Below are 19,253 nucleotides of genomic sequence, written 5' to 3'. Positions count from 1 at the left end.
TGCCACTCACTCTTCGAATGGAGTGTGACTTAGTTTTATTTCAGCAAATGGAAAATACAGGCTCCCTCTGGAGAACCAGAGTTTTTCCAACCATCCTCCTCCCCCTCTTCCTCCTCTTCGCTGGCGTCCACCCACCCACTCACAAGGGCTGGGCAGCGCCCGGCGTCCCGGGCACTCTGCTTATTGTAAGGGCGTTCCGCCAAGGCCTTTCTGCTGAGGTGCTCTGTCTCCACACACAGCCCTTTTATTTGACAGACAGAGAGGGGACGCCTATCCCCTGGTTCACTTCCCAAACGCTTGCAGCAGCCAAGGCTGGACCAGGCCGCAGTCACAAACGAGGAAGTCCCATCTGCCATAGGGAGACCAGGATGGAGCTTCTGGCTCCTGGCTCCAGCCTGCACCAGCCCTGGCCACTGCCGTCTTCTGGGGAGTGAACCAGCAGGTGGAAGATCTCTCTCTCCTCTCTCTGTGGCCCCATCTTTCAAGCAAACGAGGAAATCTTAAAGATGATACCACGGCCTCAGTGGCATTCCCTCTGTAACTGCCGGGCCTCACCAACTGCCAGAAGCTGTGTCATAAATGACAGGCAAATGGCAAGAAGCGCGCAACTCTGCATGGGACGCAGTCTACATCTACATTTATAAGACACGTGAAGCCTATTGAAGTGTGCAGAGCGGGCGGCCGGGAGCAGGTGGGGACAGCAGTCTGGGCGGTCCCAGGGCCGGGGGGGGCGTTACATGTCGTACAGCCGCAGCTGCTCCTGCACGTCACCGTCCGACATCTCCCCAAACGTCTCCTTGTTGTCCTCCATGAGCTTGAAGATGGCGGCCAGCTGCTCCTTCTGAACTCTGTCGGCAAGAAAACACAAGAGGAGAAAGATGCCCCCAGCTGGTAGCTCGCGAGCTGGGCAGCGGGCAGCGGGCAGCCGGGAGCCAGGAGGCAGGCGCCTCGATGGACCGTTCCCAGGACACTCATTTAGCAGGAGAGACATGAGCCAGGCAGAGCCTCTGCAGTCGCAGGAGCCACTACAGCCAGACTCACCCCAACCATGTGTCTGAACACTCAGGGGTGTCTGAGTTGCACCCTGACAAGGAAACCTGGGAACTCCAGACTCCCCATGGGAGTAACATGCCTCAATTTCCCCATTTTATTGGGCCTGGTTTCATGGCTAACGGCACACGTTGCAGTCAGGCAACAAGGAGTGTACGTTCCAAGCAGGGGCTCGAAAACTTCTGAACAAAGTTAGATGCAGGGGTCAGTGTTGCAGCATAGTGGTTATAATCACTGCCTGTCATGCCAGCATCCCACATGGGCACCAGTTTGAGTCTCCTGGCAGCTCCACTTCCTGCTGATGCACAGTGGCAGAGGATGGCCCAAAGCCTCAGGATCCTGCACCCACATGGGACACCCAGAAGAAGCTCCTGGCTTTGGTCTGGCTGTTGCGGCCATTTAGGGAATGAATCGTTGAAGATTCTCCCCCACCCCTGGCCCGTAAACACTGCCTTTCAAATACAAAGGAAAAGAAAAAAGAAACCTTACAAAAATAAGAGGATGGGGAAAGGGACATTTTAAAAGAACTTGAGTACAGACAGATGAGTCAGAAGTGGAGGAAGAAACACCACTGGCTGGGAAATTGGGGTGCTTGGGACAGGGAGGTGATTGGCCTTGGGGCAGGGGCAGGTGTCGCTGCCTGGAGGGGGCCCCTTCCTCAGGTGCGCACTGATGCCATGTGGCGCAGGGAACAGGCGTGGCTGACTGGGCTCAGGGCGGTTGCCTTCAAGCACAGAGCAGACGGGGTGCCCCAGGCCCATCCTGGTGACCTTCGACCACATCCAGCCGGCATCTCCCTTTTCCTCCTTCCTTCTGCCAGTTCCCGCCCTCCACATCGCACCACAGGCTGGGCCCCTGAGCCTGGCTAGGAGAGTGAACCCAAAGACGGAAAACCTCTCTTCGAACAGGATAAATTTTAGTGGAAAAAGATTTTGAAATCCATGCATGGCTGTTTCTAGGGGTGTTTTGGAAGGGTCTCTTAGATGCATGAATTTTACACATTTTTTCCACTTATCAGGAACTTCTAGAGATCCCAGCCCCTTCTTCCTGTAGCAGCCCTACCCGCTCCGACGCCCCAGCAGGCAGACAGGACCAAATCCCCGCTTCCCGTGTCACCCCAGGAACGTGATGTCAGCGGCCATCCCTCCCATCCATCTGTCCCTGGTACCCTGCGTGTGTCGTGCCAGGGACCAGGGCCTGAGCTACGTGGGAGAGCCACAGCCTGGCATGCGTGTTCCCGAGTGTGCACGAGTGACCCAGCGTGGCTCTAGTGGCTGTGATGGTTGCGGATTCCTGCCGGGGCGGGGGGGGGAACACGCGCCTTTGCCCTCTCTAGGTCACGGGCATCAAAACGAAAGAGGCCTCAAATTCCAGCAGACCAAGAGTTCTGCTTTTCCTCTTAGTCAACATAGCCGACTGAAAAAACACACAGCAACCAAGATCATCTACTCAAAATTTATTGGACTGCACAGAGGCTAAACACAGGGGCCCGCCAGGAGAACGGGCCTGCAATGTGGCCCGCAAGCCACGCCTCAGGATTCTGCACGCATGCCTCCACGGCCACGTGTGGGACAGTCGCGACTTCCTGTGGCCAAAAGACGCCCCCCTAGTCCTGATGGGACACTGCCACTGCTTCCTGGGGACCCGCGATGGTACCTGCTATCTGTCAGCACGGCTCTGTATCCAAGGCATCAGCCACCTGGCTGGCTGCTGTGTTCAGTGGCCTATGGGGCTCTGAGGAGAAGCCCATGGCCCTGGCAAGGCAGGCACCCTAGCGGCTGCCCTACTTTACATGGAAAATGTTTTCTACAAATCCACTACTTTAAAAAGAAGAAGAAGGTTTTCAACAACACATCTAAGAGTTGTAAATTTGCTGGGTAGAATATAAATAGTGTCAAGTACAAAAATCTGAGAAATGGACCTGCTGTTGACTTGTAATCTGGCGACTTTGGATCTGTAAAATTTCCCCCCACCAGTAGCACCTGCCAAAGGCAGCGCCCAGAGCAGGGCGAGCCCTGCTATTATTGCTTCAGCCAAAAGCAGCTGCGCCAGTTGGCAAGCACGGCAGAGCCACCGTGGACAAAGCTGCCAAGCTGCCGGAGGCCTGGTGCTAGCCTCCCTGGGAAAAGGGCAAGGGTGATGGTGAGGTCGCACCCCGGCACCAAGCCTTGGCTACGCAGCAGGCCCCAGGGAGGAGCAGCCAGAGGGAGGAGGCCGGGCCAGGCATCCCTGCACGGAGCTGGTGGTGAGCCTCCCAACCCACACCACGTGGATCTGCCACGCTCGGGCCTCAGGGAGGGCCAGAGGAGGAGGCCTGGCATCACGGCTGTGGAGGGGGTGGGCCAAGCAAGGCCAAGTGCGAAAAGAAACTCAAGGCCCCGATCTGAACTCAGACTCTCATGACCCTTTGGCCTAGATGGGGACAGAACCCTGTGGGGGCAGAGCCAAGGGGGTCCCCAGACTCCTGCTGGTCGGGGCCTTCCTGACAGGGTCGGCACCAGCAGATTAGGGGGAGCTTTGAAGGGCTCCTTGCTGGGGTTCCTGATTTATCTCTCAGGCTCCTAAGGTGCCTGTAGGAGGAGGCTAAGGGGAACTTCATTATGCTTCAGTTCTGTAAAGAGAAACAGGGAGAGAGAAAGATCATATATCTCATTCATTCCACTTGATGATGCCACAGAGGAAAGGGGGCAGCGGGGGGAGGAGGGGAATGCTTGGAATTGCAGAAACCACACTGGACACTGGCTCCATGCCAGGCAGCACACTCCTTGGGACTGGGGTCTCTGTCAGAGCACTCCCTGCTCAGGCCTGGTGCTGTACCACCCGCTGCCCGCCCACACGCTCTGCCTTGCCAGCAGTCAGGGGTGCTGCTTCAGCAGCTCATCTCCAGCTGGGTGGAGGGGCTCATGCTTTGCCTCGCATCCTAGAGCATCTACCATCCCCACAGCTGGGCTGTTTTGTCCCCTCTGTCCCATCACTGCAGGAGCAGGACTGGCCAGCCTGCGCTCACAGCAGGTGCAGGGATCTGATTTTGTCCCTCTGGCGCCCTCTTCTGGAGTTGGAGTCGATGTGCATTTCCAGCAGAGCCTTTTTAATTCCTTCGGGCGAGTTCCAGGGCTGGGGGTCCTGCGCCTCAACCCGGAAGGCAAAACATGTTCCTCTGGAAAAGCCCTGCAGACCGCCGGACTCGGCAGGCTCGCCTCAGACCTGTCAGTGCCGGCCTCGCCTGCAGTGTGAGTCCCATGTGTGGGTAGACTGCTAGGGAACAGCCAAAAGCCACACTCGGCCTCAGCCAAGCTGCAGGGCCAGCCGAGCCCTGCAGGCTGCACGGGCACTGGGGGACGGGGTGGCACAGGCAAACTGCTGCGGTGGGGTGAGATGGGGGCAGACACAAGGGGTCCGAAGCAGCGTTGCTCAAGGCTCAGGGCTGGCACTGCCCGGGGTTAGCATGCCAGCTCCGCCGGGACCTCCTGTCTCTGGTCCCTTGAGCCGAGGCCTCTGGGGAATGCTGGGACTGACAGCCACACAGAACTTGGGCTTCAGACACAAGCGGATTGGTGGAGGGAAAGCTCCAGGAGGCAGAGGTGGAGCTGGCACTGTAGCACAGAGGGTAAAGCTACCAGCTGCAATGCTAGTGTCTCATATGGAGGGGCATTACTGCATCCCAGCTGCTCCACTTCTTACTAACTTCCTGCAAATGAGCCTGGAAAAGCAGCGGAGGATGGCCCGAGTGCTTGGGCCCCGCTCCCAAGTGGGAGATGCCGTTGAAACTCCTGGCTCCTGGCCTCAGCTTGGTCCGGTTCCAGCTGTTATTGTGGAAGGAACCACTAGATTGGAAGATCTCTCTCTTTCTCTTTCCATCCTCCCCTCTGTCACTCTGCTTTTCACATAAATTAATAAATCTTTAAAAAAAGAGCAATGAATAAAGTCAGGATGCACTGCCATGTTAACTACCTTGTCATGTACCCGAGTGCCAGAAGAATCAGAAAAACAGGCCCAGCCTTCAGCCAGGGGGAACTGGGCAGGCACAGACCAGCATGCGTGCTGCCGTGCTTGTCCTGGCTTGGGCAGCCCTCCGGGCAGAGCTGGGATGTGCTCTCCCAGTCCCCGGGAAGCTGTGATGTTGGAAATGAGAAGGCAAAGCCAGGGACCAGAGCCACGGTGCAGCACGTTAAACCCGACTGCAGTCCAGCGTGCTACATGGCTGCTGGTCTGAGTCTGGCTGCTCCACTCCGTCACCAGCTAGCTTGGGCCCCTGCCTCCACGTGGGGGACCTGGAAGAAGCTCCGGGCTCCTGACTGGCTCAGCTCCGGCCGTTGCAGCCATTGGGGGAGTGAACCAGAGGATGAAGATCTTTCTCTCTGTCTCTCCTCTCTCTGGGACTCTGACTTTCAGCTAACATAAAAAGCACCGAAGGCAAAACCAGACCAGCGGCCCCTGGCAAACCCAAGCATTCCCACAGGAGGGGCAGCGCTGGCCGCCAAGGGCCTGTAGATACCAGGGCTGACCACATGCAGGGCAGGGAACGGGCAATACAGTGGGCAGGCAGGAGGGGGTGGCCACATGCTGGGGAGGGGCGTGGAAGGGACGGGCAATGATGGACGCGAACCTGACCTCCAGTCTCAGGAGTCAGGGCTCCTCCCTCCCACCCCAGAAACAGGCCGCCTTGGCTTCCATCCTACGACTATCCCGGGTGGAAGGCTGAGCTCTGGGGGACCAGCGGTGTGCCCCAGCTCCTGAGGCCTGGCCGGCCACACCTGTGAGCCATCTCTGCCCCTCGTCCAGGGCCGCGGGCGTGTGCTGCAGAGGGTCAGGGACAGTGGGTCAGGGTGCCCGCTGAAATGTCCCAAAGAGTGGGTGTAGCTAACTAGCCAGCCCCCACCACTGAGCAACCTTGCTGCTCCCGGGTGCCTGCCCCACTGGCCTCAGGCTCAGATCAGGACAAGGTCACTGGTGGCCCCCAGAGCCCAGGACAACAGCCCACACCCACCAGGGGCTCTGGAAGTCTCCAGCCCTGGGGAAGTCCCCCCTTCCTGCCAGCAACTCCAGGTGCTTGAGAAGAACGGGTGGGCACAGGAGGGCAGGTGTGTATGTAAGGGGCTTGGGCCAGGGCGGTCGCATTAGGGACACACGGGCACGCAGGCCAGAGGAATCCGTCTCCTTACCAAAAGGATCTGCAAGAAATTTTGTGGCTCAGGACTTAGGGGACTTGCTACAGGGAAGTGAGGTCAGAGGTCAGCTCAATCCTGAAATATAAAGCAGCATCCCGGGTCACACCACAGCCAGGCCGCCCTAGGCCCCGGGCCCCCAGCAGTGAGGGAAGGGCCGCTGCCAGCTCCAGAAACAGGAGGCCTGGAAGTCTCTGGGCAGGGTCATTATAGAGGCCCAAAGGAGGCCCCAGGTCTAGAAAATTCTAGAAAGTTCTAGAAGCTGGCAGCTGGCCTTGGCCCAGAGTGCCAGAGTGGCGGGCCTGAACAGGGGGGTGTGGGGATGAGCCCCACAGATCCCTGCTGTAGCTCCCCCCTCCACCGTAAATGAGCAAAGTCCCACTGCTTGTGATTCTTTCCTGATGTCTCTTTTTGGGGGATGGGGGAGGACAGAAAACAAACAAACAAACAAACAGAAACGACCATCTTGGCCTTCCCCTCCTGTCCCCAGCTGCCTCATCCAGCTAGACTGTCACCAGGCAGGAAACACCCTGGAATCCCAGAAGTTGGCGGCGGGGGCGTCGGGGGCTCGGCGGGGGAGTGGGGGGCTCGGGGTGGGCCACCTACCTCTGCTCCTCTTCCAGCTCCTCCCTGGTCATCATCTTCTTGTACTGGTTTCCCCTCAGCTTCCCAGGGCTGTATTTAAAGGAGAAGGTGTCTCCTGCAGAGAGAAAGCCCACTGAGCCGCTGGCCACCGCTACCCAGCCCCCTAACTCAGCGCCTGTCCCAAGGGGCAGCCGGTCCCCCCACGCACACCATCTGCAACTCGGCCACCCCGTCTCCCCTACACCCAGGATCACTGCACACATTTCACCACCTACCTGCCCCCTCCGGCAGGGGCATCCTGTGTTGGTTTTGCAGCAACTGCTGGGAAGGCTGAGGTGCCAGAGACACTACGTGGCCACCTCTGCCCCCACATGCTCCCAGGCTATTAGAAACCTCAACAGGGACGGGGGTCCACGTTGGGATGAGCCAGCAACGTGATTTGTTGCAGGGTCTACAGTGTGTAGGAATAATGTTGCTGAGTGTGCCAGCCCCTGAGCACAGACCCCACAGCTGCCAGCATCCTTGAGGCTGGGTGAGGGTCACACGGGGTGCTGGCCAGAGGACAGCCGGGCCTGTGAGCACCCAGTGTATACAGGGGCTGGACGCTCAGGTAAGCAGGTGTCAGGTAGTGGGGACTGGTACGCTGATGCTGGCCGGCCCATCCTAATTACCACGGACTAAAGGATGGAGTGAGAACCCGTCAGCCCTTCAGGATATGCCTCCTTGTCCAGCTGTTGTCCCACGACTGTGCCTGGGACTCAGACATCTGGCGCTTGGGCCATTGTCTGCTGCCTTTGGAAGTGGAACAGCCAGGCCTTGAACCGGCGCTCTGATGTGGAACACTGAGGTGCTTGCTTAACCCACTGCACCCCAATGCTGGCCCCAACTCTGAAGCTCAGCCTGCTGGGAGGCAGCAGCGATGGGGGTTCCTGCAACGCTCCAGGGTCCTGGACAGGGTCACTGGTTCCTGACTTGGGCTGGGCCCACACTGGCTGCTGTGGGCATGTGGGGCGTAATGCGCCAGGACATGGGAGCTGGCTGTCGCTCAAAGCAATAAATGCACATTTTGTTTAAAGAGACAAGTCTGTTTGGAGCAAAAGCTCATCCTGCCCAGCTTGCCAAAGGAAACAGACAGCGAGCCGCAGCGCCATCCCGCAGGGGCGCGTCTGGATGTGTCTAGATGTTGGTCTGTGGGTAGGCCTGTCTGCCCCTGTGGCGCCCGAGTTGGACACAGTGGACACCACGAGTCACAGGCGACACAGCCGGGCATGTACCCAGCCACATCCGGGTCTGGCAGGCCAGGATCCAGGCTCTGCGTGCGAGTCCTTGGGGAGTGGGGGAGGGAACTTCCTTTCGGCTCACAGACCACGTGGGCAACACGAATCAGTTAGCAGGGCAGTGGGCAGCGGGCAGCTGCTGCTCCCCAGACAGGCGTGTGTGTGTGCGTGTGTGAGGCTCCTTCCCCACTCTGCAATGTTAAGAGGTGGCAGAAGAGCCTGGGATGGGAGTGGGGTGTGCCCTGAGGACTGGGGTCCCTTCCAGAAGCCTTCCCCCTAGTCCCACGCAGAGGTCCCCATATGCACTGTGACAGCCACCTTGGGCTAAGGGGCAGAGAGAGATCCTGGGATCACCGGGAGTAAACTAAGACCCAAAACTCAAGGGCAGAGCAACTGGGCAGCCAGCATAAACTGGGGGATCAGAGGTGGGTAGAGCCTGCTAGTGCCCTGGGACCCCTTCTTCCATCATTCAAGCCCTCACCCCTGGCACCCCCAGCACAGCCCAAGCAGCACTCACCATCCTCATCCTCAGGCCCTTCCGGGGACAGGCCCTTGTCACTCTCCGAGTCCTGCTCCTCCTCCTCCTAGGGGACAGGGACAGGGTGAGCAGCTGCCCACACAGTCACCTCTGAAAGACGCTTTGTGGTGTCTGAACATGCAGCAAAAGCACAGTGGGCCTCCAGGAACTGCTGGGTGGGGGCTGCCTCAGGCCGCCAGGGCCGTGAGGGGCAGACAGGAAGTGTGGATGCAGGCACAATAGGAGGGAGGGGGCTTTAAGATCCAGAGTGACCATGCCCTGCAGCAGTGCCCGCCAGATGGAGGCTCTGACGTCACTGTCAACCCAGCAGGCCGGGAGCCAAGGGAGACCTGGGCCAAGTGCGCCCCAGCCCCTGAGCGGGACCCTCCCCAGCAGAGCGCTGTCTGCCTTCACAGAAGTGGAGAACTCGGACCTCATGCCTGCAGGCCCCCCAGGACCATAGGTACTCGATGCCTCCGCTTGCACCCCAGCCCTGGCCCCCTCGGGGTCTACTTGACACAAACCGGAGCTCTGCCTTGGTGGCCCAGAAACCATGGCTAGATGGCCAGAGAAATGCCGCCAAATGGCTGTGGAGGGAGGAAGGAGGGTAAGAGGTTGTACAGATGGGTTAAAGGACCCAGGGCGGTGACCAAGGGATGGGCCAGAAACAGCTCCGGTCAGACAGAGGAGCTCAGCTGTGAGCAGGATGCCAGGCAGCGGTGGGAGTGGGGGTGTAGCGGGGAGCCGCATTGGCAGGGTCCTGAATACCAGGCTTAGCCAGCTGCAGCCTCCAGAGCAGGCAGCAGGTGCCTGGCCCACACGGGAACCCCATGGGGGTCAAGAGTGACAAACCTAAGTCCCCCTAACCCCATGTGCACCCCCTGGGGAGGGCGGACACAGAGAGGCTGGGCCCCAGCCAGTGGGAGCCAGGTAGCCCTGGGCCCATGCCTGGACACGGGCTGCAAGTCCAGGAGACGCCCACTCGTGCCCCTGTGTCCTGGCAAGGCCCCCTGGGACACAGGATTTCTTGCCTGTGTGCAGTGGAAACCCGGACAGAACCCAGCATGTTGGCGTGGAGTGAGCTGCCCCCCGGGGAGGCTGTGTAGTGGGCTGCACACCAATGAGCACACACAGCTCAGGATGCACCCCACGCAGGGCTGAGTTGACAGGCGAGTGGAGGCAAACCATGGTGTTAACACAACAGGTTGGACATGCAGGCATATGCCCACACACACACACACAGGCGTGTGCTAATCCGACCTATGTCCCCAACCCCGTTCCTGTGCTGAAGCCTTGAACCCAACTGCACTTGGAGACAGGCGAGTCTATGAATATGAGGCCACTAGGGTGGCCACACTCCAGGGACTGCTGTCCTGCTAACAGAACAGCTAGACACAGACACACTCAGGGCAGAGAACTGAGGGTGCCAAGGTGGGTGGGGGCACAGGAAGTGAAGGCACTGCTGGCAAAATCCCAGCTGCTCCACTTCCCATCCAGCTCCCTGTTGATGTGCCTGGGAATGTCGCAGAGGATGGCCTGGGTGCTTGGGCCCCCCGCACCCACGTGGAAGACCTGGATGGAGCCAAGTTCACAAAATCCTCAATCATGACCCCTCTGGGACAGGCTGCGTGCTGCCAGCCGGGCTGTTCCCGGGCTAAGATCCAGCACACCCAAGAGGCCAGTCCAGGCAGTGTCCTGCACGATCCCTCTACAGCCAGGAGACCCCAAAGTAGCTGTGCCTTGGCAGGGCTCAACTGGAAGTCACTCCCCGAGCACCACTGGCACCCTGCAGGCAGGACCTGGCACTGCCCACGTGCAAGCAGGGGGCCTGCCCTGCTAGGGAGTGGTGGGAGCTGTCTGTGGGTCCGCCCATCATCCGTCTACTGCAGGAGCTGTGGGCCCGAGGTGCCCGCTGAGACTGCACCGAAGCTGCCAGCTAATCTGGGATGATCTAAGACAGATGCGGATGCAGTGAGCTGGCCTGTCCTTGGATGGAGAGGGCAGAGGGTGTCCTCCCAGTGGTCTGACTGCACTCTCACTCCTTCTGGAGGATTCCATCAAGCCACCAGCTGCTCACTGCTCACATTCAGGGAGAGTGTGGGCTGGGAGGGCCATGGTCAAGTCCAGCTGGCGTCAGAACCCTGCTTGGTGCCTGGAAGGGCACAGCTGTCTTTTTGTCCCTTCCGCCTCCAGATCCATGTGTACGATGGGGTGAGAATGAAGCGAGGCTCCTGCAGCCCTGGCCTGGTGCCAGCCTGGGTCCTCCCACCTCCTGCAGCTGTCCCCTGCGGCCACTGCCTTTGGGCCTGGAAGTCAGCTCCAGACCCACCCTACGTGTCCACTTGGATCAGCCCTTCTCTTGTAGTGGCCATCTGCCTACACTATACCCCCTCTGTGATGCCAATGGAGGGGCCACTTCAGGACCCCCACTCGGCTGTTCCCTCCAGCTCAGAGAGGCACTACCTGGGGCCCCAGGGGGCTGGACCTGCCAGCTGGGATCTAGACTGCTCCTGCGGCATGAGCACTGATCTTGGCCGTTCACTGCTGCTCCCCTATCCTGGCTGTGTCTGGGCAGCCCCCTATACACACACTGTGAGGGGCGTAGGCTCAGGGTGTCACTGCACCCCAAGTAGCCAGATGCTGCCAGCAAGAGGGGAGAAGCAGGTGGGGCTGCCTTGAGTTCTCTGTCCACTCCGGCTTTCCGGAGAAGCCTGAAGAGGGATAAAAAGGCAGAACATAAAAAAACCACGATGTGACGTGGCTTCTGCCCAATGAGAAACAGTTGTCCCTGTGACCTTGGGTTGGGGCTGGCGTGTTTGCTTAGCATGTTAAAGCAGTCACCTGCAGCATACTGGCAGCACCAGTTTGGGTCCTGGATGCTCCATTTCTGATCCAGCTGCCGGCTAATGGCCTGGAAAAGCAGCGGAGGATGGCTCAAGTCCCTGGGCCCTGCACCTGCATAGGAGACCCAGCTGGAGTCCCTGGCTCCTAACTGTGGCCTGCCTCAGCTCTGGCTTGTTGCGTCCATTTGTGGGGTGAACCAGTGGATGGAAAACCTCTTTGTCTTCCTCTATTTCATATCACCACTGGAGACTTACTACCGGGGCAGGTGATGGTGGGGCACTGGGGTGGGACCTAGGGCAGGGGGAGAAATGAGACACAGGCCAGGGCTGGGGCCTTGGGGCCAGTGCTGACGCTGAGTCCTCCATGGCTACAGCAGCTTTGCTTAGTCCCGGCTGCATGCCTGCCTGCTGCACGCCTGGCTTGTCCGAGGAGCCTGCGCAGGCGTGGAGGTCGGATGCACAGGCAGGGCCCCTTCTCAGCTGCCCACATTCCAGAGCAGCAGACAATGTGCACCAGAATAAAAGATGACCTCAGGGGGATCAAGTGCAGCGAAGAAAGCCAACTAGCACGGTGCATGCTGGGGCGGTGCGCCATCAGCTGATGCCGCCAGGACGGAGGACGGCGGCGGGGAGGGGAGAGGAGCAGCATGCCTGGGAGGGTGCAGCAGGCCAGGCCCACAAAGCACACGGGGGTCAGGAGCATGGGACAGGCACCTGGGGGCGGGGCTGCCCCCAAGGGGGCACCTATGGGGGTTGAGGCAGACCAGAAGCTGGCTGCAGGCCAGAGCCAAGGTGAGGGTGTGGCCCAGAGCAATGGCCAGCAAGACCTGGAGCGCTTTGCACTTGGGCAGACAGACCAAAAAAAGCAACAGCAGGTGGAGGGAAAAGAGCAGTGGGCACAGAAAGCCAGGATGAGAACGGGATGAGAGCGGGATTAGGGTGGGAGGGAAGAGAGAGGCTCACTCCACAGGAGGGGGAGACCTGGGGCAGGGAGGGATCAGAAAGGTCTTCGGTTCTGGATCAGGGGACGGGGTATCAGGGTGAGAGTGGGAGCAAGCATGCAAGCGCAGAAGCCCACAGTGGCCACTTGTAGCCAGGGACCAAGAGCCGAGTCAGAGCTGGGGGAAGCAGTCCCGCCCCGCGGAGGGAGGGAGGAGGGTTGCTTCACTGTTCTAGTGAGCAGCACATCCTATGTCCAACCACAGCCAGGGCAGACCCAGACAGCCAAATCCACCGGCCACGTGGCCAGATGGCAAGGAGTGCAGCCTCCGTGCCCCGCCAGGCTGCCCTGACAAGCCCCAAGTGCCCACGAGGATTGAGAAGACATCAAAAGGTTAAAAAAAAAAAAACAACCACAAGCACCTCAACCTCAGAAGGCAAACAAACAAAACCACCCAGAGGGCGCTGCCACCTGCACCCCACCCCAGCTGGATTCAGTCTCTGCATTCCAGGGCTGGCCCAAATCAGATGCAAGGGTCGGTGCAGTGGCATCACAGCCTAATTCTCTACCTGTGCCACCAGCATCCCCTATAGGCGACGGTTCTAGTCCCAGCAGCTCCACTTCCCATCCAGCTGTTAATGGCCTAGGGAAGAAGCAGAGGAGGGTCCAAGGCCTTGGGGAGAGACCCGGATGGAAGTTCCAGGCTCCTGGCTTCAGACAAGCTCAGCCCTGGCCGTTGTGGTCACTTGGGGAGTGAACCAGCAGATGGAAGATCTCTGTCTTGCCATCTCTCTCTGCAACTCTGACTTTCAAATAAAGTAAATAAATCTTTTCTAAAAATTCAGTGTTTGCAGGAAGCCCAGGCAGCATGACTTCACCATGGCTAAATGGAAACACACGAACAGGGGACAGGCGGCTGGTTCTGAAACTCCAGGAGGAACATCAGGGGTCCCAAGGGACGGAGGTCAGGCAGCTGCGGCCACAGGGGAGGGCTCACTGCCCAGCTGGGATCCTTCCTCGTCTGAGACCCACCAAGGGCTTGCCATCCCCAAAGGCGCCTCTCATGGGGAAAGATGACTGCAGTAGCCCCTTTCTCACCTGTGGCTCTGGTTACCTGAGGTGTGAACGTGCCAAAATGGAAAATTCCAGAGATGAGCCATTCCTATGTTTTCAAAAACTTTTATTACAGGCTATTGATATGATTATCCTCCTATATGAGTTATTGTAGCTGGTCCCTTACTGTGCCTAATATAGAAATCAGACTACGCCCCAGGGAGGCACAGGCGGAAGCACAGCATTGCTAGGGTCAGTACCACCTGCAGATCTCAGCTGTCCACAGAGGGGTGGAACGCAGCCCTGGGAGATAAGGGGGTGTCTAGGATACAAGCTCACAGAACGGGGCCTGTGATGAGAACAAGCCCAGGCTGTCTGACTCACAGGTCAGCTTGGCTGGAAAATGCTCAATAGAGGAGCCAGCCCCAACGGCCACAATGGCCAGCCCAAAGCAGCAGCCAGAGTTCCCACAAGGGCGGCAGGAACCCAAGCAGTTGGGTCATCTTCAGCTGCTTTCCCAGGGGCATTACCAAGGGAGCTGGATCGGAAGTAGAGCTGCCAGGACTTGGATGCATACGGGATGCTGATGTCGCAGGCGGCTGCTCAGCCCACTGCACCACAGCACCGGCCCCGACGCACAGATTCATCCTTTGAAAAGTTGGTACTTCTGGCTAAGTAGGAATTCTGACTAACTGTTCTGTGTGCAGCGAAGACTCCATAAAAAGAACAAAGATGAGTCATGGGGAAAGTCCCTGAGCTGCTTTCTTAGACAAAAAAAAAAAAAAACCAGTTCAGAGCTTACACAAGCCCAGAGGCGCCCTCCGTGAAAACTACCAAACACAGGGTGTGCTGACAGCACCTCGGCTGATGTAATGGCTGGCAGCGTGCGGCACCCACCGCGGGCTCCACCTCTCCCCTCACTTACAGCATGCCTGTTTGCTAATTAATCCAATGTCCTAATTAATGGACAGCTGGATTAGCTCCAATCTTTCCCTCAGCAAGTCACCAGACCAGGGATTGTAGCCCTGGGGCCCAGTGCAATGGCTCAATTGGCTAATCCTCCGCTTCCCAGAACCACCATACCATATGGGCTCCAGTTCATGTCCCAGCTGCTCCAGTTCCCATCCTGCTCCCTGCCTGAGACCTGGGAAAGCAGTTGAGGACGGCCCAAAGCCTTGGGACCCTGTATTCACACAGGAGCCTCGGGAGAGGCTCCGGGCTCTGGCTTAGCTCAGCTCTGACCACTGTGACCGCGTGGGGTCTGAACCAGCTGATGAAAGGTCTTTGTCTCTCCTCTGCAAATCTGCCTTTCCAATAAAAATAAATTTTAAAAAATAAAGGGTTGCCACCTCCCCTTCCCTGACGTCCCCCATTCGTATGTTGAGGCTCTGGCATCACCGTATCCGGAAGCGGAAGGCACCTGGGGTCAGGTGAGGTCAGGAGGGTGGTGTCCTCATGAGGAGAATAGTATCCCTGGAAGAGGAGGTAGGACCTCAGCCTCTGCGGCTGCTGCCACTGTTGCTGCCGCGACCGCCACCTCCTCCTCCTCCTCCTGCTCCTCTTCCTCCTCCTCTTCCTTCTCTTCCTCCTCCTCTTCCTCTTCCTCCTCGCTCCCACGTGTGGGCACCCAGCACAAAGACTGCCTTCAGCTAGCAAGAAGTGAGCCCTTAGCAAGCAGCTGAATTCGCCCACACTTCCATCTTGAATCTCTCCATCTAAGGGGTTTGTGGCTTCAGTTCTGCTCGGCCAGTGTAGGACGCTGACGTGCCATGACCATCCGGCCCTCTTCTCCCCAGTTCCAGGCTTTGGAATAGCACGGGAGAGTCATGCTCCTGGATCACCCTGGAGGCAGGTGGGGTGGGTAGGGGAGTGCGGCTGTGGCTTCCAGGAGGCACAGCTGTGCCCCAGGCCTCGAGAGGGCAGGCGGGCCCAGGAGGATGGCAGAGGAGCCAAGGGCCCAGCTGCCTGACGCGGACAGAAACACAGAGACTGAGCAGCCGTCAGCAGTGAAAACGAAGCCGCGCTAGGAGAGGCCCTTCAGGGTTTTTTGACTCCGGTATTGGACTTTGGAAAATTCCAGAAGAGTAAGAACACACAAGTGAGCACCTGTACTCCTCTCCCTCTCCTGGCCCACCAATGGTGACCACCCTGTCCACACACACCCAGACTGTGTGTGCACCTGTTAGGACCACAGGATGCTTCTGGATGCTTCTCCCTGTTTCCTGACACAACTATGATGCCAGGATATCACTCACCCCAAATCCAGCATTGATTCATTTAATACACCATTCCCTTCATAAATTTCCCTGTTATCTCCCAAATGACCACACGGCTCCCCATCCCAACTCATGGTCCAAACTTTAATCCTGACACAGGGCACAGCAAGCTAAGTTGCTGTCTGGGACCCCGGAATGTCAGTTTGAGTCCCAGTTGCTCTGCTTACAAGCCAGCTCTCTAATATTACATCTGGGAAAGCAGCGGAGGATGGCCCAAGTACCTGGGGTCCTGCCCCCAGACTCCTGCCTTGGGCCTGGCCCAGACCCTTGATGGCTGCTGTGGCCATTTGACGAGTGAACCACAGGATGGACGCGCTCTCTCTGTCTTTCAAACCCATAAATAAATTAATCCTTAAAAAGAAAACAACTTTAATTCAATCAAGGAGAATGCCTTCTTTCAGCCGTGATATTGAGTTCATTTTTTCAAACCTAGGAGGGGCTCCGTGCTCTCATGTGTCTGGGTTGTTGTTCAGCTGCCCTCGCTGGGTGAAGCACGCAGCCAGGATCGAAGCCCCGGGTGGTCCGAGTTCTGGAACTGACAGAGTGCAAATCAGATGGCCACGACTCCTGGCTCTGCTGGGCTCCACACCCCCAACAGGCAAGGAAGGAGGCCTGGTAAGTTCCAAACCCCAGCATCCACACGAGCCCGGGGACAGGCGCCAAGGGCCCAGCTCTCGTCCTGGAATTGATCGGCTCTGGTGGGCAGGGAGGGCCTATCCTAGGCTGCCTGTGCTCCTTACTGGACACTGTGAGAGTGTACAAAGAGCTCAGGGGATCTCCCGTCTCATCCGTCCTGCTCGTCCACTTGCCTTCAGGGCCTTCCTGCTGCTCTGCCTTCCAGCGAGGCGTGCAGGTCTGCAGGCTGCGCAGCCGCAGCTGAGGGGAGGGCTCTGAGTCACAGGCAGCTGCTGCCCCAGACGCCCAGGCCTGCCTGGCTGGGGAAGGGGAATGGTGCGCGCAACACAAAGAGACAGCAGGAAAATGAGTTAATGCCAGGCACTGCTTCCGGCAGGCCGGGAGCAGGTGGGGTCGCCCACCACCTCCCTCATGGCCGCCGTTCACTGTGGGAGGGAGAAGGGGGCTAGCAGGGGGAGGGGAGGCAGCATACAGGCTCCTCCAGGCCCACTGGAGTTATTTCCCTGGGGGGCAGTGGTGGAGGGGCCTTCTTCCCGTTCAGCTCCTCTGGCCTGCACCTCGGACGGAAGTGCCGGAAGCTCCTGAGGCTGGCCACATCCATCCCAGAGGAGCCCTGGGCAGCGGGCAGCTGCTACTTTGCTTAAGTTCGCCCCTGGGAAGGACCAGAAGGACAAGCCGGTATCTACAGCCCCCAGCCCCCCAATCTGGGGCCTTCCGCACAGTCACGTGTGCCTCTAGGAGTTGTTGGGGGAGGGGGCACTTGCCAGATCAGAAGGGGGTGGAAGAGAGGGAGAAGCATTGCATGGCTAGGGCACAGCCAATGCAGAATTCTCCCGTGGCTGACTCTCCTGTCCCAAGCTGCCCTCACCAGCTGCCTGCCCGGGTAGTGATCGCCTCTGGGTGGGCCTCACCCCTCCATGTCTGGGCCCCTCGAGGAGGCCAGAACACTGCACAGCACTTGCACGGGGAGTCTGGGACCCACCTGCAGAAAGTTATAGCATCAAGATGCATGGGTGAGCACACTCATGGGCATTTCATGTTTCCATCTGGCTGCCGATGACAAAGGCCAGTGTGCAAACCGCAGGGGATGCCTAGGAAACCCCTGCCCAAAGCATCACCCCCAGGCAGAACCCGCTGCTGGCCTTTAACTGAATCAGCCCTTCAGGATCTGCCCGTGTTCCCCAGCCAAGATAGGCCCCCCAGGACCTACGTTACCACTGAGCCCAGGGCTGGTGGCAATCCTTTCCTGGTCCCACCAAGCCAAGTACAGGTTCCAGTTCTGAGTGGGTCTGGGACTCTGACTAGAGGGAGAGGCCCACCGGCCCAGCCTCCACCTGCCTTGAGGCAGCCCCCAGGAACGCTATTGTGTCCAGCTGACCAAGCACAGGCTACAGCAGGGTCTCAGTTCCCACCCCCTCCTGGCAAAGCAGGGGCCACAATGCCTGAACTTCCCATCCAAGGGTGGACAGAGGCACCAGCTAGCTCAAGTATCATCAGCCGGTGGGAAAGTGCACGGGACACCACGGGATGTCCCCAGCAGGACATGGGTAGCCAGGGCTGGCCCTAACATCCTCCAAGTCTAGCCCTCCTCCTGCCGGCTCACCAGGGCCCACACGCACCAACTCTGGCATCCGGATGTCAAACTGCCCGGTCCGTGCCCCACCCGCAAGTCCCATCCTCCCCACACCAAGTCATCTGGCGTTCGGGAGGGAGACATAGGCACGTGGATTCGCGAGTTGGGGTACGCGGGAGGGGTGTGTGCATCCCCTGACCCCAGGCCCGGGAGAGCTGTGGCGGGCAGCAGACGACCCAGTGGCCCGGGCTGCACCGGGACCTTCCTTCCTGCCACTCCAGAGGGCAGAGGCCCGGCCTGCACACTGGGACCACTCAGGGATGTCAGGGCTGGGTCCCCGGGATCGGGGGCGAGGTGGGGGTGGACGCCGGATAAGTGGGGGTGGATGCGTACCTGTCTCGCCTCCGCCACTGGCTCTTCCGCCTCAGCCGGTGCCGCCGCGGGCTCCACGGTCTCCTCGGGTTCCACCGGCTCCTCTGGCCCCGTGTGCGCGGCTGGCGTCTCCGGGGCGCAGGGTTCCGGCGGGGCGTCGGGAGGGGCCGCGCTGGGCCGGGCCGGGGGCGCCGGCTCCGGGCTCGCGGGCTCCGGGCTTGTCGCCGCCGCCCCGCGTCGCACGAGCAGCCAGGCGAGCAGCAGCGCCAGCGCGGTGGCCAGCGCCGCCAGCAGCTCGGCCGGCGCCTCCATCGCGCCGCGCCTGCCGCCGAGTGCCCGCCCGCCGGGACCCTGCTGGAGCCCGCCGCGCTCCGCCCCGGGGTGGAGCCTCCGCCCCGCCAGGCCAGGCCCCCTAGGCCCAGGGCGGAGTGACTCGCAGGCCGAGACCCCTTGGAGGCGAGATGGGGCCGCCCCCTCCTGCAGCCCGGCACGGACGTGCGTCGCTGCACTAGGGAGATGGCCGCAGCCACTGCCTTGGAGGACCCCGGGAGTCAGTCTGGTGGCCCAGGCCTTCCCGGAGCCGCTCAGACCCCACTGGCCAGCCAGCAGCATTCAGCACAGGTCTGGGACCGGCTACCCACCACGACCCCCTAAAGGCAGCCGGTGCAGAGTCCTTGGGTCAAGGCCATCTTCCCTCCTTCCTGGGCGTCTTCTGGCTGCTGAACCAGGTTCCCTTGAGCTCCGGGTGCTGTAGCCAACATCCACCCCATGAACACAGGGCATGCTGTGCTAAACTTGAGGACCCCTGCCTTTTTTTTTAAAGGGTTTTAATTTTTGCTTAGGAAGCATTTTTTATGCTCCTGGGAAAATTGCAGTGCCCGTGCCAGCACTCGCTGGCTTTCAAGGGGACGGCCCAAGCCCCCCAGCCCCACGAGGGCAGGGGGCTCGCTGGTGACAAAGGTTCCC

At 59.5% G+C, this 19,253-nt stretch overlaps 1 protein-coding gene across 1 annotated transcript; it reads right to left on the bottom strand.

The window, feature by feature from the left end:
- Positions 1-733: 733 nt before the first annotated feature.
- On the bottom strand, positions 734-18,599 carry MXRA7 (matrix remodeling associated 7). Its single transcript, XM_040989353.1, has 4 exons — positions 18,309-18,599; positions 8,595-8,661; positions 6,822-6,915; positions 734-848 (listed from the first exon to the last, which is right to left on the bottom strand). The coding sequence occupies exons 1-4, from the start codon at positions 18,597-18,599 to the stop codon at positions 734-736; spliced, it is 567 nt and encodes a 188-aa protein (XP_040845287.1).
- Positions 18,600-19,253: the final 654 nt, after the last annotated feature.

Source organism: Ochotona curzoniae, unplaced genomic scaffold (assembly GCF_017591425.1).
Source record: "Ochotona curzoniae isolate NIBS_2020 unplaced genomic scaffold, NIBS_Ocur_1.0 contig_523, whole genome shotgun sequence".
Classification (NCBI taxonomy): domain Eukaryota; kingdom Metazoa; phylum Chordata; class Mammalia; order Lagomorpha; family Ochotonidae; genus Ochotona; species Ochotona curzoniae.
Note: the sequence above shows the minus strand (reverse complement) of the source record. Positions and strands in the feature narration are given on the sequence as shown.